General features: G+C 41.0%; 1 protein-coding gene across 1 annotated transcript in view; it reads left to right on the forward strand.

The window, feature by feature from the left end:
• The window catches only part of CNTN5 (contactin 5), a 265,440-nt gene that overhangs the window by 218,308 nt on the left and 22,351 nt on the right, over positions 1–24,781 (forward strand). The window contains exon 14 of the mRNA XM_032219901.1: positions 17,938–18,008. Within this exon, the coding sequence (XP_032075792.1) occupies positions 17,938–18,008 (71 nt within the window). The remainder of the gene's footprint in view (positions 1–17,937; positions 18,009–24,781) is intronic.

Here is a 24,781-nt window from a genome sequence, read left to right on the forward strand (position 1 = left end):
TGCCCACCGTTCTCTGCCATAGCTGGGCAGAGAACCCGTTGCTAAAAATTTTTAAGCCCACCCCTGAATGCAAGGTTTCATGGAAACCTCAGATAGAGGATCAAATATTGGCTGTGGATTTTTGTAGAATCTTAGAGAACAATGACCATCCTTACACTGGCATTTGGATGTACTGTAACCCTCTTTTTAATTCACTGAATCTCTGATTTCTTGCTTTTCTATGATTTTAAACAGCCTCCACTTTTGTGTCTGAAGCAGGCAGGAAACATCTTTTCCACTTGGATTACCAGTTGAAACACTCTATGGTTTTTATTTATCTTCATTCTTCATTTCATTTATCTTCATTATGAGCCACAGTGGCACAGTGGTTAGAATGCAGTACTGCAGGCTACTCCTGCTGCCCACCGACTGCCTGCAATTTGGTAGTTCAAATCTCACCAGGCTCAAGGTTGACTCAGCCTTCCATCCTTCCGAGGTGGATAAAAGGAGGACCCAGATTGTTGGGGACAATAGGCTGACTCTGTAAACCGCTTAGAGAGGGCTGTAAAGCACTGTGGAGTGGTATATAAGTCTAAGTGCTGTTGCTATTTCTATGGAATCATATATTTTTATGTTTCTATTTAGGCTTATGAAGTCTAAGCTTTGTTCAGTCCAAAGATCCAAATTAAATCATGTTCAGCAAATGAAACCATGAGGTTTTTGGTCTAGAGACAAAATGCTTTTACTCCCGGTATTAGATATATATTTTCCTAAAATTCAATTTCAATCTGTCTTCCTGTATCTTAAGTCCATTATTCCATGTCCTGGAATGATAGAGAAACAAACTTATTTTATTTTATTTTTATTTTATTTTCCCTTTATTTGTATGCCGCCCTTTTCCCTGGGGGGACTCAGGGCGGCTCACAGTTCAAAAAAAAGGGGGGGGAGGACAAACAATTTCCAACATAAGGACAATACAACATATTAAAAGAAACACAACAGTCACACAGTCACACAATTCGAGTGGGGTCAGAATCTTAACCCCAGGCTAGCCGGGACAGCCAGATCTCTAGGGCGGCGCAGAAGGACTGGAGGGTGGTGAGGGTCCGAATCTCCACGGGGAGTTCGTTCCAGAACTTAACTTAACCTTATCCTGCCTGATGTCCTTTCAAGTAGTATCATACCTAATCATCTCTTCTAGTCCTTGTCTGAATGTATTTGTCTGAATGCTTCTTTAAATGCTTTGCTGTGAAATAAGCACATTAATCTAGGTGGAATGGATCATTGTCCAGATGGGCTTGAAAAGCATTATGGAACTCTTCCAAAAGTTGATTGTGACATTAGTGACCCCTCAGTAATATTGTGTTACTTTAGTTGGGGGGTTTTTTATGCCTTGTTTTCCTCCTAGTCAGGTTGGCCACCTGGCAAATTAAAATGCAATATTATCCTGGCTCTCTTGTTTATTACTGTGACTTATTAACAAGATTTTAATCACCAACGGCTGGTTTTCATGGTATGCCTGCCACATAAAAACAACACAAAAGGTCTTCTTGTGTGTAGATGTTTCCTGGTCTAAAAAAAAAAATGCTCCAACCTGTTGTATTCTTCACAGCCACATTGTTTAAAAATAGCACATTATTTTCATTGTTGGTCCATTCAATTCATAGTTTTACTCTTGCATTGTTTATCAAGAGCCACGGTAGCACAGTGGTTAAGAGTGCAGTACTGCAGGCTACTTCTGCTGACTGCCGGCTACCTGCAATTTGGCAGTTCAAATCTCACCAGGCTCAAGGTTGACTCAGCCTTCCATCCTTGCGAGGTGGGTAAAATGAGGACCCAGATTGTTGGAGAGCAATAGGCTGACTCTGTAAACTGCTTAGAGAGGGCTGTAAAGTGATATAAAGTGGTATATAAGTCTAAGTGCTATTGCTATGTTGCTTTTGTAATTTGGACTCAAAATCTTTATAGAGGTTTAGGAACATACATACAGTGTATGTATACTGGTTGGATCAATATTTTTATGGAAATGTCTGTAGAATCTGCTCCAAGTGTTCATCAGGACAGAGAAGGAAAGGATTTCATGTCTCTTCTCAAACCTGTCCAACCTATTGTAATCTCATTCTGTTATTTTGGGTGTTGGGTAGACTGCAATTCTGTGTCACCTGCATATTTGACACAATGCGTAAATCATATAAAAGCCTGGAATGATTCTACTCTCCCACTATGATGTGTAGTGTCTTTCTTTTTCTGAATAGAAAGCATAGAAAAGGCTGCACATATTCTTTTTTTAAAAAGTTTTTTTTTATTTTTTTATTGTTTTTACAAATATATCAATGCATGAACAGTGTGGCATCTGGGTGTCATACATTCAAATACAAATAAAACTAATAAAATTAATCCTAGTTATTACATTCAAGCAACTTATATATTTCTAACAGTAATACATATTTGTATTAAGTTGCAGTCGGTTATTATTCAATTGTTCCATGTTTTCTCTTGTTATTGCTCTTATTTTATCATAGAAAAATGTATACAGTTCTGACCCCCCTCGTCCCACACCAACACACGAGCCAAAAATAAGTTATGGCATTTAATTAACAGACAGACAGATCCTTGGCAGCAAACTGGCACAGACAAGCTTGGCAGCAATCCAGCACAGATAAGCCGTGGCAGCAATCTAGGCTGCCAAGCTCACAATAATGTTCTCCAACATTCGCTCCTGCGTTGACTTCTGTAAGAGGACCGTGTGCACAAGCAGTCCTTTTATAGTCTGGAGAGGAGCCTAATGACCACCAGCTGAGTGCAATTACCTCCTGTAACTGCGCAACTGTTCCTGACGCCTATTAGCTCTTTGGTGCCGGGCATCCAGGAACAACTCACTGTTGGCGTCCGGATCACTCTCCCTTGTCTCCTCCCCACTGGTCCAAGGCTCAGGTGCCTCCTGGTGGCCAACCAGCCTCTCTGCGCCCTGCTCGGAGTCGGAACCCTGTCCAGGGTCCTCCACATCCTCCAGAGCCGACTCATAGGGCCCCTCACTGTCGGAGTCTGGTAGCAGCTCCAACGGCTCCTGCTGGGCCACAACACATTACTTTTCCCCTTTCTCTTATTTCTATCTCTTATTCTAACTTTTAATTATGTCACCCTTTATTAGAAGACATTTTCTTTCTATCCTACCTAACTTTCAGTCATGTCACCTACCTTAAAAAAAAGAAAGGAATGAGAGAGAAAAAGAAAAGCAAATCAGAACAACAATAATAAAGAGAAATCATCTATCCATCGTCTCTTGCCCGCTTCAATATTTTAATTGCTATACTTTTTTTTTTTACTTGCCTTCCATATTCCTCTCTTGGATCTTTGTCTCTCTCTGCATCTACTTTTTGGCTGTTCAATCTAGGTATTTCTCCCATCTCTATCCTCTTCCACAACCTAATTTCCAAAATTTTGGATGGCTGCATATATTCTACTCCGGGTTTTGAATGAGGAAGTATTCAGCATTCTAAATCACTGTCGAACTGCAATGTCCCATCAGGATTCATTTTTCCCCAGTTAAATCCAACTGAGATTTAACAGAATGGAATTGAGATTTAGCCTAATCTTCCTTTTTCCCACCCCCTCCAAATCTGCTCCGTTGCAGCTGAGTTTTCAGAAAGTTATCCTACAAAAAGACAGAGTTCTCACCATTTTGCAGAATTTATTTCCAACATTTTGATGGGTTGGAGAGAACAAAAAGGAATCTGGTAAAAGATGAAAAGCTAAAACTTTAAAAATTAGGAAGGGAAAAGAAAGGGAAATCTGGGTAGGATCAGGGCATTTAATCCTTTCCCAATCTATTGTCATTGCCCAGGCCAGCTAGAGCAGGTAGAAGATAACAGCACTAATTACTTGAACTACTGAATTAGAACTATCACAGTAGTTGTGGTATTATACAGCTGGACAAGCCGGAAAACTGATAAAAGAATCTATTTCTTTAAAAAAAAACAGTCTACATAATTGACATGCTTGAATTGACAACTGAAGACTTCTATTTATCTTGCAAACAACATAAAATAAGTATGATAAGCTCTTAAGTGGGACTGTTCATTTATGCTTTAATTTTTAAAAGAGGGAACTGCAGTGGAAAACTGTCTGCATAAGGCAGGCAGTAAAATAGAATGAATTTTAATGAACCCATAGTTTCATAAGGGGAGAATGGCACCGACCCTAATTTTTGTTGGCAATTTGTCCACAAAAAAAACCCCAACTAACTTATATTTGTTTTCACCCCTCAGTTGGCAGGCATACATGCTGTAAATGCTCTAAATACATAATTGCTTTAGTCTTTAATGTGTGTTTTGGAGCATGGAAGCTTATATATAAATGACAATAAACTGAGTCACTGGATTTGTTGAAATCCATTGAAGTAAGTGGCAGATTTGTGAAGTTTGTCTTTGAACATATTTTTTTGCTGACAGCCTGGTTAACCATTGTTTAGGTTCAGGGTCAGATTCATTTTCATGTTAGCTTTTTAAGTATCTAGATTGATGGATTCACAATCTTTTGAGGTTTCTTTAAAAAAAATGACATTAAATGAATGCCTTTTTAACTTTCCCTGTTTATTGTTGTTCTGAGAATTCATAACAGGAAGCCGTTTCACAACTTGCTTTTTCTCTTTTGTAACAAAATTCTGTGTCGTTCTCATGGTATTTTCAGAAAAGCTTCACACATACATGGAATACTTGATGAATTCACCAGGTTGATGTGGCCTATCAACTTTAAATGGCTTGAATCCTTGGTCATATAAAAAGAGGCATAGAATCAAAACCATGTGAAGTATTAATACCGCTTTATAAAGCCCTAGTAAGACCACACTTGGAATACTGCATCCAGTTTTGGTCACCACATTCCAAAAAAGATGTTGAGACTTTGGGAAAAGTGAAATGAAGAGTAACTAAGATGATTAAGGGCCTGGAGAGAAAACCATATGAAGAACGGTTGTAAGAATTGGTTATGGACAGTCTAGAGAAAAGAAGGACTAAGGGTGACATCAGTTTCAGTTTCAGTTGAGTTTATTTATAGGCCGCCCTTTTCCCTGAGGGGACTCAGGGCGGCTAACAACTTGTATGGGAGGGGGAAACATACGATGACATATAAACACAATGTATAATTAAAATCGAGCAACATTCATTCAACATTCGGGTGGGGGCGGATTATACTCTTTACCCCCAGGCCTGACGGGATAGCCAGATCTTGAGGGCTGTGCGGAAGGTCTGAAGGGTGGTGAGGGTATGAATCTCCACGGGGAGATCATTCCAGACATGATAGCAGTATTCCAGTATTTGAGGGGCTGCCACGAAGAAGAGGGAGTCAACTTATTTGTCAAAGCACTAGAAGGCAAGACAAGAAATAACAGATGGAAACTACTCAAGGATTTCATTTCATTCATTCATTTCATTTATTTGGTTTGTATGCCGCCCTATCCCGAGGTACTCAGGGCGGCTAACAAGCAGGAGAGGCAGGGGGATACAAACAAAAGACAAAACAAACAAGATTAAAAACAGAACAACAGTCATAACCATTTAAGTGGGGCCGGGAACTCATCAGCCCCAGGCCTGCCGGAATAGCCAGGTCTTAGTGGCTTTGCGGAAAGCCGGAAGGGTGGTGAGGGTCCGGATCTCCACAGGGAGATCGTTCCAGAGGGCCAGAGCAGCCACAGAGAAGGCCCTCCCCCGAGTGGGCAACAGTTGACATTGGCTAGCTGACGGTATTCGGAGGAGGCCTAGTCTGTGGGATCTAATTGGTCGTAGGGAGGTAATGAGAGCAATCTGCACCTATTCCAACAGGGTCTTATAAGATGAAAGAACGACTTAAGATTGGCAAAGTCACTGGTGTAAGATAAGCAGCTATACAAACTGCATAAATAAATAAATACATTTATATCTAGGATTTTCCTGAAAGTAATGTAGATGAGTAAAGAATTAAACAATGGTTGGTTATCCATTTTTGGATCCAGTTTTCAATCAACATCTCTCCATTTACTGGCAACCAAACAATTCTCTTTATAGATGGAGAACAGAAAATTGACAGCCTTTTATTTATTTATGTGTTTGTTTGTCAGATTTTTTTTTAAATCCTGCCTTTATTATTTTCTAAGTAAGGTAGAAAACATGCATAATAGTAGTCTAATTATTAGACCATCTCAACCTCTACCCCAACCTAGCTATCAATTATTAACTAAGTAGGGGGTAATTTTAGAAGATGTAAAAAAAGGTAAAAGTAAAAAAGTCTTTAGAAGCCAGTTTGGGTAGTTAAGTTAAAGCAACACAGATTTACATGTTCACAATTTCAGTTCATAGATCATGCTAATACAAAAGTGATGATGTGCTATGTTTGCAGAGAGATAGAGAGATCAAGTAAGAGAGAGAGAGAGAGAGCTACAATTACAATTATTAATTAAAAGCAACCTGTTAGATGTTGTAGCTGTTTTTGTTATGTTCAATGACCATTTTATCAAACCGAGTCCCTATTTTAAGCATAGGCAGTTTTATACCAAAACAGATTAAGAACAGTTGCTGGATTGGATATGCCAAATGAAAAGAAGGACTAGGGGTGACATGATAGAAATGTTCTAATATTTATGGGACTGCCACAAAGGGTGTTAATCTATTCTCCAAAGCACCTGAAGGCAGGACGAGAAGCAATGGATGGAAACTAATCAAGGGGAAAACCAATTTAGAATTAAGCAGAAGTTTCCTGACAGTTAGATCAATCAGTGGAACAACTTGGCTCCAGAACTTGTGAGTCCTCCAACACTGGAAGCTTTTAAGAAGAGGATATACAACCATTTGTCTGAAATGGTATAGGGTTACCTGCCAGAGCAGGAGGTTGGAGTAGAAGACCTCCAAGGTCCCTTCCAACTCTGTTATTCTGTTATTCTACTATATTTGTCATTCTCCTAGTGATTCATATTCGCAGGTGTACCAGTTGCAAAGCAGGCACTATAGTACATGAATTTTAACACAGAAGGCATTCCATTGAAGCAGCTGGCCATTTGTGGCCTTGGGGCATGGCATCAATTACATTATCTATTCATGGAGAAGTAACATTCAGAATTGAGTAGGATCACAGTTTGCCCTGCTAATCATGCATGCACACCAGATTCCTTGAGCTAATAAGATGGTGACATTTATCAATACCAGCATGTGTCCAAGAATTAAGGAGGGCAAAGAGAAGGGCGGATTCAAAATTGGATCCTCTAAAGAATAATGCAATGCTTCAAATTAACATTTTTTAATCTGATCAGAAAGTTACCCTTTTTCCACAGATTTTAATTAATAAACAGGGCTGTAAAGTCATATTGGTGTAAGCTAGTTGAACTGGGAGTAAATTCTTCCTTATCTCTCCATTTTTTTTCAGACGACCACATTTATATAAAAGTTAATTAACACTTATTTTAGGATCTACAGACACGCCATAGCTCAGGGATAGCACATATCTCTGTCAAAAATCAATCTCGGGCATTCAGAATATAAATTTCTAGAAAATCTCTGTGATGGCCTCCTGCAGCCCTCGGCCAGCGAAAATACGTGGCTCTCCCAAGCTCCATTTTTACTAGCAGAGCACTCAGCCCATCACAAACGCCCCCAATATGAGTGACGTCGAGCTGGTCATGCCCACCCTGGCCACGCCTACCAGCCCCCCGAGGTCAAACACAACCCTGATGCAGCCCTCAATGAAATTGAGTTTGATATTCCTGCTGTATACTGCATATCACACTTTCTCGACCTGGTAGTTTAATGGTGTATGGGAATGACCTTGGGGAAATGAGGGGAGGAATTGCCCGGGGAATGATCAGATAAGGAGGGAAGGAGGAGGGGGAGCCTGCAGTTCAGTGGTGGGTTCTGGATCCCGTTGCAACTGGTATGGTGCAATGGGGCCCGGCAGCCACCACATGAATGCATGCAGTACGCGCGCACATGTGTGCGGCATGCATATGCATCCTTACCTCCTGTGACACCTCCGCGATGCTCCAGCTGCTCAGCGGAGCGTCATGCAGGCACTATACACTGCGCACTCGTGCGCAGATGGCCTGTTTCTTTCAAATGCAGGCAAGGAACAAGGGCGGGCGGGTGGCCCCTCCAGAGCTCCATACCGGAACGGTACTCAGTGCTCCCGGCAGGCACCTGTAATGGGGTGTACCGCCTGCAACCCACCACTGCTGCAATTGCTTAACGAACAGAGAATGAAATTTAGAGAGGGTTAGGTTTGATTGGTTAGGCTGCAAAAAGAGATGGTGGGAGATTTATACCTTCAGACTTCCAAGATTCTATTAATGTGGCCTTACAATAAAGTAGAATTAGTTCATCTGTTTTTTTTTTGTTTACCTGGGTGGGTTGTCATCAGTTGCAAGTCTAAAAGTGCAACGTCTTCTACCATCTCTTTTCTCATTTGGATAGTAGATAACTGCCACCAAATGAAGGGAAGAATAAGTATATTGGGTGTCAGGATAAAGTATCTGGAAATTGAGACCCTTGAGCAGAGATGTCAAACTTGATTTCATTGAGGGCCGCATCAGGGTTGTGTTTGACCTCAGGGAGGCAGTAGGCATGGCCAGGGTGGATGTGGCCAGGGTGGGCATGGCCAGCTCGATGTCACTTGTGTCAGGGGCACCTATGGTGGCCCAAGCAAGGCTGGGGGCAGAGGTGGGGGTCACATAATGTAACAACTGGTTTGCCCAGCACTGGAAATGTGAGTGCTTGCTGCGCTCGCACCATCTAAGCATACACAAAGCCTTACACACACACACACACACACACACACACACACACACACACACACAGCAATATATGGCCAAAATAATGTCAGGGCAGTCAGAACTACTAGTTCACCTTAACCCGTCTGACCCGGCAGCATCACATCACTGGTTGGGGGGATCCATTGTCTCCAGCAAGGGAAGGCGAGACCAGGGAGAGCAACTATGATGGTCTCCTCCAGCCCTCTGCCGGTGAAAATGGAGCTCAGAAGGGGTCTGTGCAGCATTCCCAAGCTCTGTTTTCAGCTGCAACAGCCTCCTGCAGTTTTCTGCCAGTGAAAACAAAGCTCCATTTTTACTGGCAGAGGGACAATGGGCCTGTCCTTTGCTGTTTCCAGGGCAACCCCATGGGCCAGATCTAAGCACCCCGTGGGCTGGATCCGGACCATGAGCCTTGAGTTTGACACCCCTGCCCTAGAGTTTTAATTATTATTGGATTGTATTATATGAAATTATTTCTGTAGATAGGACAACTTATTTTGTGGGTGCTCTCACAAAATGGTTGCCTGGGTGATCCATTGATGAGAACACCAACTGGTGAATTCTTCCTTGATATCCCCTTTGCTGCTCCAAGGTCTTTTTGATCAGTACGGTTACTACATGTGGGCTGGAAAAAACGAAGACAACCGCTCGATGGAATCAAAGCAATAAAGAAATCTTTGCATTTTGCAAAGGTCATTCTACTTGCCTGCCTTCCTGATAAATCTCAGGCCTGTAGCCTCCCTCCTTTTCATTTTCTAAGCGAGTCTGTAAAGGAGTATTGTAAATAATGGGAGATAAAGCTATCTATTCACTCTGCTTTGCTGCATGCTAGTATCCTATTTAATGCCAACTTTCAATATGACTAATTCAATCCAATTTCATTTCATATAAAGTTAAATTGAACTCGGGTCACATTGGCAGGGAGCCTGGCAAATATCAACAATGGTATCAATTGATACCTGAGCTCTTTGAAACACAGACTCAGTTGCTGAATACAGCAGTGATACAAATGGGTAGGAAACAATCTTTTTTTGGGGGGGGGGTAAAGTTTTTATTTTTATTTTTAAACATACACCAATGTCATCAATATCATTGCATGAACAGTGTGGCGTTTGAGCACCATTCCTTTTGGTACAAAACCAATATCAATACAAAAGAAATATTATTACATTAATCAAACAAATGTAGTCTAATGTTATTATATACATGTCAGCACGTATGCCTTTGTTTTCCAATTAATCAGTGTGTTTACTACATTCTTCTAATAGTCATAACACTGTTCTTGGGCATAACTAATATTATCCTTTTTTCAAAATCTAATCTTAACCTCTGACATTCACTTTAGATATGTTATACAAAATCATGTATAACAATATTCTTCCTAATTCTATTTTTTCTATTTATTCTAATTCTCAATACAGCCAATCTTGTTGTTGTTTTTGTTTTTATTGTTGTTGTTATTGGATAAAGTTTTTTTTTATACCTACACCAATATCATCAATATCATTACACCATGTAGCATCTGAGTATCGTTCATTTTGGTACCAAACCAATATTAATACAAATAAAAATTACTACATTAATCAAACGAACATAGTCTAGTGTTATTATATATATTAATGTTAGCACGTATTACTTGATTTTTTTAATTAATCAATATTTACTACATCCTTCTAACAGCTATATTCTAGTATTATTATATATTATATATATTGGCACATATTACTTCATTTTTCAATTAATCAATATTTACTACATTCTTCTAATTGTCATACAGTGCCTATTCTTAGGCATATCTGATATTGGATGAGGAGACTATCCAATGGATGCATTTTAAATAAGATGTGCTAAAAAGTTATCCTCACACAGAGAGAAAATTCCTAAATGGGCATCTGATGTATGAAATTATTGTCTGTAATTTCCCCTTTGTTTTCTGAATGTGTGAAATACAATGCAACAACTGTTTTAAAAGAGCTGACTTGCATTTTTAGAATTATTTCCAGTAAAGATGAGATATGAAATATATTTCTATGAGTGTTTGAACTTGCTTATTGTAAATGGATTTTCACTTAATGCTTGTTGGTTTTTCCAATGAATAATGATAAAAAGAATGAAACAATAAAATAAAAAGTACCTTAAGGAAAGAAACAGCAAAAATCAACTGTAATGAACTTCTAGGATGTTTATTTATTCTATTTACAGCCATACAATAGAAAGCTTTCTCTAATGCCTAACAAACTTAATTTTAAATTGTGATCCTACACCATAGAGGAATGAGGCTTTAACAATAATGGCTGTATGTGTCCAAGTGTGTGTATGTTCCAGCATAACTCTGGAATGTCTCGAGCAATTTCAACCAAACTTGGTAGACAGATGACTTACTCTCTGGAAACAAATACTGTGGGGGTAAGACACCCCTAACACACCTCGGGATGTGTGTTCTGTTAAAAAAAGCCTGTTGTGCCTTAAAATGGCTTCTACTGTACAGCGCAATGGAGTTGCCATTAACAGCTTCACAGTACTCCACAAGGGGGCTCCCTCTGGTAAGGGGGAAAATCCAACATTAGAAATTATGTTTGGTCCAGACATGTTCCTCCATAAACAAATATCCAGGCAACGCAGGGTTATCAACTAGTGTTCTATATAAACAATGACTTCATTCATACATTATTTCTAAGCCACAGTTTGCTTAACTCTGGCTTATTGAATGAAGTGTAACTGACTAAGGTTTCAAAACACATTAAGCCATAAGACTTAGTTTATAAAACAAATGGTAGAGTTCAAAGTGAAATAAACCCATTGTGGCTTGGCTTACACATAGACAATTAATGACTTAAGGGTAGGACACATGTTTTTCATGCAGATAATTTCAGGGATCAGAGGTGGGTTCCTACCAGTTCGCACCTATTCGGTAGAACCGGTTTGTCAAATCTACCAAACCGGTTAGAAGAGGTTCCACCAGTGGACCCGGAAAGCAGGCCACACCTACAGAAGAGGTTCCAAAATTTTTTGAAACCCACCACTGCCCCACACACACAGAGAGAGAAAGAGAGAGAGACAGAGAGACAGACAGACAGAGAGACAGATAGTCTGACAGAGAGAGAGAGAGAAATAGAAGGAAAGGAAGAAATAAAGAAAGAAAAAAGAAAGAAAAAGAGTGAGAGAGAGATGAAAGAAAAAAAGAAAAAAGGGACAGAGAGACAAAAGGAAGGAGAGAGAGAGAGAGAGAGAGAGAGAACACATGGCCAGCTAGCCACTACTACGAGGTCACATGGCCAGCAAGCCACTCCCACAAAGGAGGCCACACCCACAGAGTAGGTTCCAAAAAATTTTGAAACCCACCACTGCTTGGCATCCACAGAGAAACTTGAGAAAGATGCCCACCCCAAACTTTGAATACCTACTGCCAATCCGAGTCAAGACAGACCTATTCAAATGCATTGCATTGACATGATAGCAGTGCTCAGATATGATGGCAACCTAGAAATAAGGAGAAATTTCCTGACAGTGAGAACAGTTGATCAGTGGAACAGCTTTCCTCAGAAACTGTAGTGTTCCATCACTGGAGTGTTTTAAGAAAGAGATTTGACAGCCATTTGTCTGAAATGGTATAGGTCTCCTGCTTGAGCAGGGGATTGGACTAAAAGACCTCTAACGTTCCTTCCAATTCTGTTATTCTCTTAAATGCGGTCATTTATGTCCCTTGGACTGCAAGACGATTAAAGCATTCAGTCCTAGAGGGAGATCATCCCTGACTGCTCTATAGAAGGCCAGATCCTGAAGATGAAACTCAAATACTTTGGCCACCTAATGAGAAGGAAGGACTCACTGGAGAAGAGCCAAATGCTGGGAAAGATTGAGGGCAAAAGAAGAAGGTGATGGCAGAGAAGGAGGTGGCTGGATGGAATCACTGAAGCAGTAGGCATGAGCTTAAATGGACTCCAGATGATGGTAGAGAACAGGAAAGCCTGGAGGAACATTGTCCATGAGGTCATGATGGGCTGGACATGGCTTTGCAACTTACAACAAAATGTTCCCTAAGATTTCCTTCTATGAACACCAAGGATGGATGCTACTTTAATGGATGCCGATTTAAGGAAATATCCCTTAAATTGGATGCAAAAATGATTTTATGATCTTGAATGTTTTCCCCCTCAAATTCCCAAATACTACTGGAAATTTTAAAAAAGCATGTAAATCCTACAGACACTTTGCATCCAATATATCTATAAACACTTCCATGCTTGGAGGCCTCCTGCAACGTTCACATTTGATGCTGCATCTTTTTCTACTTGAGCAATCGTGTTGCTTGAGACAGACACCCCATTGGAGCATAGGATTCATTGGTGATTGGCTGATATCAGTAAAAAGGATCTGAAAGAATCAAGCCTCTCACGCTTAGTATTGCAAAGTGGCAGTGCATACAGAGAGCTGAACTGGCAAAGAGTGCCTCTCACAGGCTGCTGGTATCCCTGATCAATGCTGGTTCTTCACTGCTTTCTTCATAGTACTAATACAGTTGCCCTTTGCTTCCTGCTTCACTATCATTTCATTGCCTTTGCTACTTTCAGTCTCTGTTTGTTTGTTTGTTTCTTTCTTTCTTTCTTTTTTTCTTTCTTTCTTTTTTTCTTTTTTTCTTTCTTTCTTTCTTTATTTCTTTCTTTCTTTAGTCAAACATGTACGAGATAACCGGTATAAGTATAAACATGGACATGAACACATGAAATGAGTATGAGTCAATGGGGACAGTAGGACAGGGACGTTAGGCATGCTGGTGCGCTTATGCACACACACCCCCTTTACGGACCTCTTAGGAATGGGGTGATGTCCACAGTAGACAGTTTAAGGTTCACGTTTCGGGGGTTTGAGGATGTAACAACAGAGTCGGGTAGTGCATTCCAGGCGTTGACCACTCTGTTGCTGAAGTCGTACTTTTTGCAATCAGGTTTGGAGTAGTTTACCTTGAGTTTGTATCTATTGTTTGCCCATGTATTATTACAATTGAAGCTGAAATAGTCATTGACAGGTAGGATGCTGTAGCAGACAATTTTGTGAACTATGCTTAGGTCAGACCATAGGCAGTGTAGTTCTAGTTTCCAAGCCCAAAATTTCAAGCCTGGTGGCATAAGGGATTCTGTTGCAAGCAGAGGAGTGGAGGACTCTTCTCATGAAATCCCTCTGGACTCACTCAATTGTATTAATGTCCGATATTCAGTGTGGATTCCAGGCAGAAGAATTGTATTCTCTCGATTAACCTCACCTCTATTTCAGGAGCTTGTCTAATCTCAAACACGATAAAAGCCACATTAAGAATTGAAGGGAAAAATACCTCCGAGATATCCAATCGCCAAGGCAGACTAAAGGACAACAGGGTAAATGGAGGCCAAAGTGACTTGACCAAGGTGGCAAGGGTGCCCGTAGCAAAATAGCATCAAGGATACGTATCTTCTGAGACAATGGTTTACATGTCACAATATGGGATTAATGCTGTTAAGTTATTAAAGCTGCATGCAGCTGGAGATACAGGCAGAGAGAGGGAAGGAAAACAATATTTCAAATTCTAATGCATCAGGAAGGCTTGTTATATTCAATATCTCTACTGGTTCCAGTTTGATGAAGTGATTAAAGGAACTGAGTTAGAAGTTGCCCAGGAGAGGAGACCAAGAGTTCTGGTCCTGCCTTAGGTATCAAAGCCAGCTGGGTGACCTTGGGCTTCCAATTCCCTCTCAGCCCTAGGAAGAAGGTGACAATGGCAAACCACTTCCGTAAAAATGTAGCTTCCAGAAGTCAAGATGGATTCAAAGGCACACAAAACAAAACCCTGAAGATATCATGGATGCATCAAGAGCAAGAGTCTGTAGAGATTCTCAGCCATCCAGGTCATGGTTATCCCAAAGGTGCTTTTTCAGGAGGCAAATGGACTCTTGTTTTTTCTTCTGAAGATGTTTCTCTTCTCATACAAGAAGCTTCTTTAGCTCTGACTGGATAGTGGGGAATGTAAAGATTTATATTCCTTGCAGACAGCTGGTCATTTGCATTGGCAGAGACATCACTCTGCCAACAAAATTGCATATACTCAAGGCTTTCCCAGTTCCAATGTTTGACTGTGAAAACTGAACCATAAGAAAGGCTGAGCGCCAAAGAATGGAGGCCTTTGAACTATGGTGCTGGAGAAGATTCCCGCGAGTCCCTTGGACTGCAAGGCGATCAAACCAGTCAGTCCTAGCGGAGATCAACCCTGACTGCTCTTTAGAAGGCCAGATCCTGAAGATGAAACTCAAATACTTTGGCCACCGAATGAGAAGGAAGGACTCCCTGGAGAAGAGCCTCATGCTGGGAAAGATTGAGGGCAAAAGAAGAAGGGGATGACAGAGAATGAGGTGGCTGGATGAAGTCACCAAAGCAGTCGGTGTGAGCTTAAATGGACTCCAAAGGATGGTAGAGGACAGGTAGGCCTGGAGGAACGTTGTCCATGGGGTCGCGATGGATCGGACATGACTTCGCAACTAGCAACAGCAACAACAAAGAGGGTCGTCGATTCACTTGGAGGTTTATCTGTTACCTCAGGGTCACCTGAGTACTACAGGAACCAGGAGCACTACTTAGGTGACTCTGAGGACACAGATAAACCTCCAAGTGCTTCCATGTTTTTCCCCGTAACCTCTAGCTTATATCTTTCCAAAGTATCAGGCAAGCTTGTTTATATATCCAGCTCTCTCCTTAACGAGTCAGTAGTTTTCCCAGTAGTTGATGCCATTCTGCACCCCTCAGAGGTCCTCAGATATCAGAAGACCCAAAAGCTGTCTTTATGTTGAATGACTAAATGTAGACTAACCTAACAATAGATACCAGATGTATTTTAGTAGGTGGTCTAAATGCATTAGTCAGGGTTTTTTTTTTTCCCCAGCCTAATCACATTACTGGCTCCTATTCAGTTTGGAATCACTACCCTACCAGGAAATTTGTGCACAAATAACATTAGCAAGCTGAGTACCCCAACTCTTACAAAAGCCAGGCCATTTGGCTTTTGTTTCCGATGTGAACAATTTTGCACTTGTCCATCTTGCGTTACATTCTGTTATTTTCAGACCACTTCTCCAATCTGTCAAAACCATTTTCAGTGTTGTTTCTTTCATTTTGGATATTAGCAAGCCCTCCCTCCCTTTGAGTCAGCTAGAGAGTCATTCACGACAAATAATATGTTTTGTCTTCTGGTACTTAACTTAGGGCATTGTTTTTAAGGTGTTTGCAAATTAATCTTCTTTTAGAATCTTCTCAGGTATCCATGCCTTTTGACAAAAGGGATAATATTTTCTCTTCTCCAATTGTGTGCTGTTTCATAAATTTCACAAGGTTTTTCAAAAAGGTTATATAAGTCCATCAGGTAGCATCTATTACAGAGGTGGGTTGCCAATTTTTTTACTACCGGTTTTGGGGGGGGGGTGCACGATGCTTCTGCTCATGCATCCCGCCGTCGCTACTACCGGTTCACCCGAACCAGGCCAAACCGGCAGTAACCCACCTCTGATTAATTAGCATCTATTGGCATTAAGTAAAGGTAAAGGTTCCCCTCGCACATATGTGCTAGTCGTTTCTGGCTCTGGGGGGCAGTACTCATCTCCGTTTCAAAGCCGAAGAGCCAGCGCTGTCTGAAGATGTCACCGTGGTGATGTGGCCGGCATGACTAAATGCCGAAGGTGCACTGAACGCTGTTACCTTCTCACCAAAGTGGTCCCTATTTTTTCCACTTGCATTTTTAATCTGCTTTTGAACTGCTAGATTGGCAAAAGCTGGGACAAGTAATGGGAGCTCACTCCATTATGCGGCGCTAGGGATTCGAACTGCTGAACTGCCGACCTTTTGATCAACAAGCTCAGAGCCTCAGTCACTGAGCCACTGCGTCCCCTATCAGCATTAAGCAGCTGTTAGTTAAGTCTTTTTTTTCATTCATTTTGTACATACCCAAAATATTTTCTTAAAATTTTTCAGTAGCTGGGCAGTTCATTCTGAGATTTAATTTGCTTAAAGCAAACTCTGTGAGGCTAACTTTTTTTATTTGAAATCTTCTTTTGTGATCTGTCCTTCTTCCCGTGTCCTGTATATTGCTGTTTTTCTTTTGTTTATTTGTTTGTTTCAGATCTTTACTAAGTTTTTTTTTAGAATTGGAAAAAGGAGGGCAGCCATATTGGTTTCTTCCACTTTCTTTATTCATGTTAGAAGTACGTTCAATTTATAGACATATAACATTCAACACCGAGCAAATGAAATAAGTATAAAATAGGTCATAGAAATATAGCGTGAGTAAAAAGTTTTTTTTAAACTGTATAAAGTTTTTCTTCCTCTGACCTGCATTTCTTTCCTCTGTCAGAATGGTTGCATCGATTGTGCTTTTAGTACCTTCATTTCCCATTAGACCAGTATTTCTCAACCTTGGCAACTTGAAGATGTCTGGACTTCAACTCCCAGAATTCCCCAGCCAGCGAATGCTGGCTGGGGAATTCTGGGAGTTGAAGTCCGGACATCTTCAAGTTGCCAAAGTTGAGAAACACTGCATTAGACCATTCTCCTGGATACCTACTTACTGTGGTCTGAAGATATCAAAATAAATACTTTGGAAATCCAAAGTGTAGTGGAAATACAGCCCTCATTGGATGAGTCAGCCCATCCCATTAAATCAGGGCTGGATGCATCATGCACTGGCCACGCCCATGCCCAGTTTAGCAAAGGGAGGGGAAGTTGCAATACATCATGTGACACCGCCATGACACCACGAGTTTGACGCCCCCTGCATTAAGCCATAGCGCTATGTATTTGCTGGAGAATGCAACCTAATGTTAGCGCTCTAAAAAAATCACAGAATAGTGACTTTTCTTTCTCTTTCTTAAGGAAATGGAGATGTTCTGTGAAATGTCCTGACATTTGAATCACTCCAGGAATAGAGTGAATTGTTATGGGGAAGGTGTGTGTGTGTGAGTGTGTGTGTTTGTGTGTGTTACTTTTTTGCAGTAGAGGAAAAAAATTAAAACTTGTAAAAAACAACAACAACCAGCAATTGTGTTGGTCTCCTTCTCAAGCAGGAGGTTGTATTAGAAGACCCCCACAAAGTCCCTTCTAACCCTATTATTCTATGTTCTAACTTGGATGTTCTGATTGATTTTCTTTCCTCTAATTATTCTTTCTGTCCACAGTGCCAAAGACGGCTCCTGCTAATGTCAGTGGCAGAAGTGGAAGACGGCATGAATTAGTAATAGCCTGGGAGGTAACAAACTCTTTTGATTAAATTCTTTGTTTAATGTTGACTTCTTTGAGGGCAAGTTAGACATTGTAGGTCAACACTGAAGTTTCCCCATAGTAAAACTTGCCAATGTAGGTACAAGAAGAGCGTGTATTAAATGTCAGTTAAAATCTCCCTTCAGGTCTTAATTTAATGTATCCAAAAAAAAACCCGTCTACTAGTAGTTGAGAGTACCTGATATTTGCAACATTTCATTTTAAATATTTTTTTTTTCATTTTGTTGAGAACTTAATCTGTACTTGAGATCATGGTGGGAGTTAGTTTACTAATTTTTCACTATTTGATGGATTACGACAGTGATAGCTAACGTTTTTGTTGTTGTGTGCCAAAAATGTGCATGCAAGCCCGCACCCATAATACAATATGCGTGCGACCCCACCCCGTGCAGCTTTGGGCCTAGTAGGCCGCCCTGCAGCCTCCTGGGAGCAAAAGTAGACCTTAGGGGGATGCTGCACCCCCTCATGCCCCATTTTGGGCCCAGTAGGCCTCCCTGCAACTTCCTGGGAGCAAAAGTAGACCTTGGGGGGACGCTGCACCCCCTCACGCCCCATTTTGGGCCTAGGAGTCCTCCCTGCAGCCTCCTGGGAGCAAAAGTAGACCTTGGGGGGGCACTGCACCCCCTCGCGCCCCATTTTGGGCCCAGTAGGCCTCCCTGCAACCTCCTGGCAACAGAAACGGGCCACAGGGGACTCTCCCCCCGCACACACCCCATGCATGTGCCCACATCTCCTGCATGTGCCCTGCTCCCCATGCATGCTCAACAGAGACCTAAAAATCAGCTTGCCCCCAGGAGGCACGTGTGCACGCATGATGGAGCTGAGCTGGGGTGACAGCCCGCGTGCCCACAGAGAGGGCTCTGTGTGCCACCTGCGACATACGTGCCATAGGTTCAACATCACGGGATGAGGATAAGAATTGGTAGCCACTAGAGACTGTGCCAAGTTTACAGCAGAAACTGCCTCTCTTATTTCCAGTAATAGTACATTACTTACATTATTTTACTTCATTGTCATTGTACATATATACATAGTTTACACATACAACGAGATTCACATAACACCCAGAGACCAGGCCCAACACACATAACAATCCCCAAACACACCCACACCAGTGGTGGGATTCAGCCAGTTTGCACCTATTCGGGAGAACCGGTTGGTAACTTTCTAAGCAGTTCGGAGAACCGGTTGTTGGAAGAAATCTCCTTTTGGTTTTTCCCACTTTACAGGGCTAATCCTGTAAGGAAGACAGGAAGGAAACATTCTGGTGTTGTTTCTAGCCTAATCTTTATTCCCCTGCTTACAGAAACTGCCTCTCTGGTTAACCCTTAGTACATTGTAACAGCTAAGGTGAAGCACCCATCAACGTGAGTGATGTTGAGTTGGCCATGCCCACCCAGTAACATGACCACTAAGCCCTGCCTACCCAGCTGGTCATTAGGGCAGAGAACTGGTTGTTAAATTATTTGAATCCCACCACTGACCCACACCCACCAAAAATATCCCCCACCCCTAAACCACACAAGCACCCACACAACAGACCAAGTAGTGCTGTCCAATAACTCACTGATGGTGGCCCTTTAGTTCATTGTTGAATACAGTTATAGCTCTGGGATAAAAGCTCTTCAGAAGATGTGTGGTCCTAGTTTTAGTCATTCTGTATCTTAGTCTCTGAGAATGTTATGCAACTTCCTCAAACAGCGAGTTGCGAAGATGTCATCTGGGGCTGGTGGCTGAAGCCCAGTGATATTCTGAGCAATTCTCTGTAGAGCTTTTTTGTCTGCTGCAGAGCTGCTCCCATACCATGGAAGAATGCTGTGTGTCAGGACACCCTCAATTACAGACACTATGAGAAATTAAAAGAGTGACTCCCAGACTTAGAGATAAAAGAGAACAAGAAAAAAGAAGGGGAAAAGACATGTCAGTCAAGCAATGCTGAGGGATCATTTAAGGACTAATTTAAAGACCCAAAGCAAAGAGATTGAACTCTTTTTATCATCTTAAAAGAAGGACCAATGGCATTTTCAAGGTTACTCTGGATCTATTCCACCTTTTAAGTTGCCGGGTATTTTTTTTATCTAGGATTAAAATACTGATGGCATTTCCTTTTAAGTTAATAAGAACGTTCTTGCCTTCTTTTGCTTTTCTTTGTTGTTGTTTTTCTTTTAAGACAGTTAACACTGTGAAGGTAAAAAGAGCCATTAATTTAACCTGCCAATTATTTAGATAACTTGAGATTGGCTCTGTTTGGTTTAAGGCTGTTTTTTTTTTAATTGTTTTTTATTGTTACTTATTGGCAAAAAAAATCACTTATTAGAAGTGATTCAAGTGATGTAAAATAGACATTTATTTAAGCTAACTTCAGCATATTAATTTTAATGGGATTTATTTACATATCGTAACTGATTCAGTAGCAATGTTTTCCATGAATTCTATAACCAGTTCACAAAGAAGACAGTATAAAATTATATTAAATAAATGCATTCACAGAGTGCATTCAAATACATTTCAGTTTGTATTCTGACACATATAATATCATTTTATTAAAATCTTGCAACATCTTCTATGTTTTTGAGGTTTCCAGCTGGCAAACATAAAAGAGATTTGACAGCTAAGGAGTTAAATGAATTTTTTCTCCCTTCCTTCCTTCCTTCCTTCCTTCCTTCCTTCCTTCCCTCCCTCCCTCCCTCCCTCCCTCCTTCCTTCCTTCCTTCCTTCCTTCTTTCCTTCCTTCCTTCCTTCCTTCCTTCCTTCCTGGTAGAAGCCTATCTACTCTCACAGAGAGTGGCCTTTGAATTACTGTTTAATAGTTACCTTTTTTTTCAACACTCAGAATACCTTTAACAATTTCATGGCTGAAATCAGGTACTGTCATGAGTGTGTATGTGTGTGTGTGTGTGTGTGTGTCTATGTATACAAGCACTAATACACACCCTATACATAGACATAGATATATACATATACATACACCTACACCAGAGGTGGGTTGCTCCCGGTTTGGCCTGGTTTGGCCGAAACGGTAGTAGCAGTGGTGGGAGGCCCTGCCCGCCTACCCGGACACCTCTGCCATGCACAGAAGCATTCCGCATGTGCAGAAGTGTTGCACAAGCATGCGAGCATGCACAAACTGGTATTAAATTGGTTAATAACCCACCACTGTTGTTCCCGGTTCGGCAAACTGGTAGTGGCAGTGGCGGGAGGCTCGGCCCACCCATCTGGATTCTTCTGCACATGCGCAGAAGTGTTGCACATTTGCGTGAGCATGCACACGAGCACGAGCGAACCGGTAGTAAACTGGTTAGGAACCTACCACGGACATACAAATACACAGACAGGCACACACACACAAAGAAAATACTGTATCATTAAGTCCTATCTCAATGAAATCTTGACCAACTTTTTCCAACCTTGTGCTTTAAAGAAGCCAACTAGGCATGACAAACCCTGTATTTCACCAGCTGGATAGCCCCAGAGTGGGAAAGAAGGGTTTTTTTCTCAATGGGATAACAATGCAAAAGAAATAAGCAAGGTTTGTGCCTAAACTACAGTCCACAACTTATGAGCCACATGTTGATATTTCAACCCTTCCAGATCATGCAGTCAAAATTGTTATTGTGGATGCTTTGGGAGAATTGTAAGAGTGTAGATGTAAATGAATTGGTTCTTGGAGGCCTCCTATTCCCATTTTATCCGTCTCTCTCAAACCCTGGAAGACCAGATAAAATCCTTCCAGTGATGTCGTATCATTGTCACCGTAACAAAGTTGGAGCTCAAGTGGTGGCCTCAAACCTTCAATTATCCACCTTTCCCTAGACATTATTGGTTGGCTGCACAGTCAGTCAGATGTTTAGACTGGAATTTGTCTCCTCTCTTTGCCAATCTACAATTTGCTGTAGGAGGAAAGTTTCCACTGACATGAGTGAAAAATGTTACATCTACATTGATCTCAGGTAGGTCTTGCAAATGGTCATAGGAGTATAATGCCTATCAAGGAAGTCTTTGAGAATTATCTTTAAATTATGCTGCCGACTACCAAGAACCTTGTAACTTGTGTGATATATATCCTGGAATCACATTTTGAAATGTCAGGCAATAATTACACATATGCCAGCAATTATTTAATTTTTTTTAATGGGCCTTCTAAGAAATCCTATTGTTGCTGCCAAAAGTAAAAATAAAAAAGCAAAATTCCAATTACTAGGTAAACATTGAACATTTTAATAGGAATTGAACAAGGAAGAAAAGGAAGACTCTTCTAACAAATACTTGCCCTATTTCAGTGACATTTTCACTGCAAGGTTCATATAAAGGTCTATACGATCCTGTTATTTTCCTGCTTAAAGCGACATTTTAAGGTTATTCATATTTTAAAGCTCAATGCAGAAAAAGAATTTAGCAGTGACAAAATGTTTAAATCATTGGGCAAAAGTGCAGCATGGCATCCAGAAGGCAAATTAAGTTGCTCATCTCTTTGATGAAGAGAAGGAGGAGGAAGAAGAGGAGGAGGAAGAAGAGGAGGAGGAAGGAGGAGAGGGAGGAGGAGAGGGAGGAGGAGAGGGAGGAAGAAGAAGAAGAAGAAGAAGAAGAAGAAGAAGAAGAAGAAGAAGAAGAAGAAGAAGAAGAAGAAGAAGAAGAAGAAGAAGCATACTGCGAAGGAACTGTCACTCTTTGAACAGGATGTATGCTCAGCTTGCCAGGTGGTAAATTATTAAATGTTAAGGCTATGTAAAGCTTTGAGTCAAAATTCAATTAGAAGGTGATTTGATCGCATCCCACCATTAAAGGGCCAAACTGAATTGAATCAGTGCATTGAATCAGGAGCCTTGCAGTCAATTTTTTTTTTTATTCAATGGATTTTTGCCCATACGCTCAAATATTGTTTATTAAATCAAATCGACAGGATCAAATCTGCTTAACGCAACATTTTTGAATCAATTTTACAAATTAGAGTTTAAGTGACTTAATTAACTATTTCTTTTCTTAGGGAGTTTTATATTTAAAACAAAAACGAACTGAGCAGGCTTTCAGTTTAAGTAGGCTTTCCAAACTTGGATGCTCTTCAAACATGTGAACTTCGACTCCCAGAATTCTTTGCCAGGGCTCTCTCAGAATTCTGTGAGCCACGTGATTTGAAGTTACTCAAACTGATGATGGCAGGAATACAGCATATAGTTCAGTGATGGCGAACCTTTTCGCCACCTAGTGCCAAAAAGGTCACGCAGAAACATTGCATAGGTGTGGGCACGCTCGTTAGGGCCGTGCTCCGGAAAAGCCAAAGTTTCAGGTTCTAGCGCGCATGCCCGCCCGACATCAGCTGGCTGGTGCGCATACGGAGGCTGGTTTTTAGCACTTCTGCACACACGAAGGACAGCTGATCATTGGGCATGCACACACACCAAAAACTCGGAAGACAAATAGGCAAGGCCGTGCATGCCGGGTGACACGGCTTCGTGTGCCACTTTGGGCACGTGTGCCGTAAGTTCGCCATCATGGGTATAGTTAAATAGAGCTTCGTCTTCTGTAACATTAGATACTCTAAAAATTATGCACAAAATAGATACAAAGTAGCCCTTTCATTGTTTCCCAAATTTACATTTCCTTCCATAGGGAGAAGGGGGACAAGAAGCAGCCTCCATTAAAGCCAAGAAACTTGTTCAGATTTTGCCACTCTTGAGTGAATTGTACACATTCTAAGGATTTTTATTTTATTTTATATGTTTTGATTGATTTGATTTCTACAACTGCTCATCTCAGCAAACAACTGGGTGGCTCACAATTGAAAGCATACCATATTTTTCGGAGTATAAGATGCACCTTTTTCCCTCAAAAAAGAGGCTGAAAATCTGGGTGCATCTAATACACTGAATATAGCATTTTTTTGCCTCCCAAAACCCTGCCCCTTCACCAAAATGGCCGGGCATAGCTTTTAGGAGGCTTTCAGAGACCTCCTGGGGGCTGGGGAGGGCAGAAATGAGTGAAAAACGGTCCATTTTTTGCTCGTTTTTGTCTCCTCCACTCCCCCAGGAGCACTCTACAAGCCTCCTAAAGGGTATGCATGCCCTTTTTTTGGAAAAAAAAAAAAAAAGACCCGTTTTCACGAAAAACGGGCCGTTTTTGGGAGGTTTGCAGAGTGCAAAACCTTTTTTTTTTAATTTGCCTCTTCAAAACCTTGGTGTGTCTTATACTCTGAAAAATATGGTATATTACAAGTAAAAATTTTAAAAAAATAAAAACAATTTAAAAAACAGTAAAAAATATTAAAATGTCCAATTGGAAGTACCATATTTTTTGGAGTATGAGAAACATCTTAGTTTTGGGGGAGGAAAATAGGAGGAAAAAAAATCTACCTACCATGTATTCATCTGGCTAGCATCCTTAGTCTGGTTAGCTTCAGCACATAGGTTTGCTGGTTTTGAGCGCACGCACACTTTTTATCTCCTGGTTGGGGATTAAAAAAAGCTTCTAAAGCACAGCTGATTGTCGGAGGGAGCATCAATGAGAAAAGTAGGCAAAGCAGGAAGTTTGCTTCATTCGTAAGCGCCTCATTAGGACTGGAAAAAAACTTTGGAAAAAATATATTCCAAATATTCAGCCTCTTTTAGAGGGGAAAAATTGTGTCTTATACTCTGAAAAATACAGTACATAACAGGGGTGGGTTGCTTCCAACATTACTGCCAGTTCGCTGGGCATGCACGGGCGTATTTGCACAGAAATAGGTCTGCGCGTGCGCAAAATGTTAAA

Source organism: Thamnophis elegans, chromosome 6 (genome assembly GCF_009769535.1).
Source record: "Thamnophis elegans isolate rThaEle1 chromosome 6, rThaEle1.pri, whole genome shotgun sequence".
NCBI lineage: Eukaryota > Metazoa > Chordata > Lepidosauria > Squamata > Colubridae > Thamnophis > Thamnophis elegans.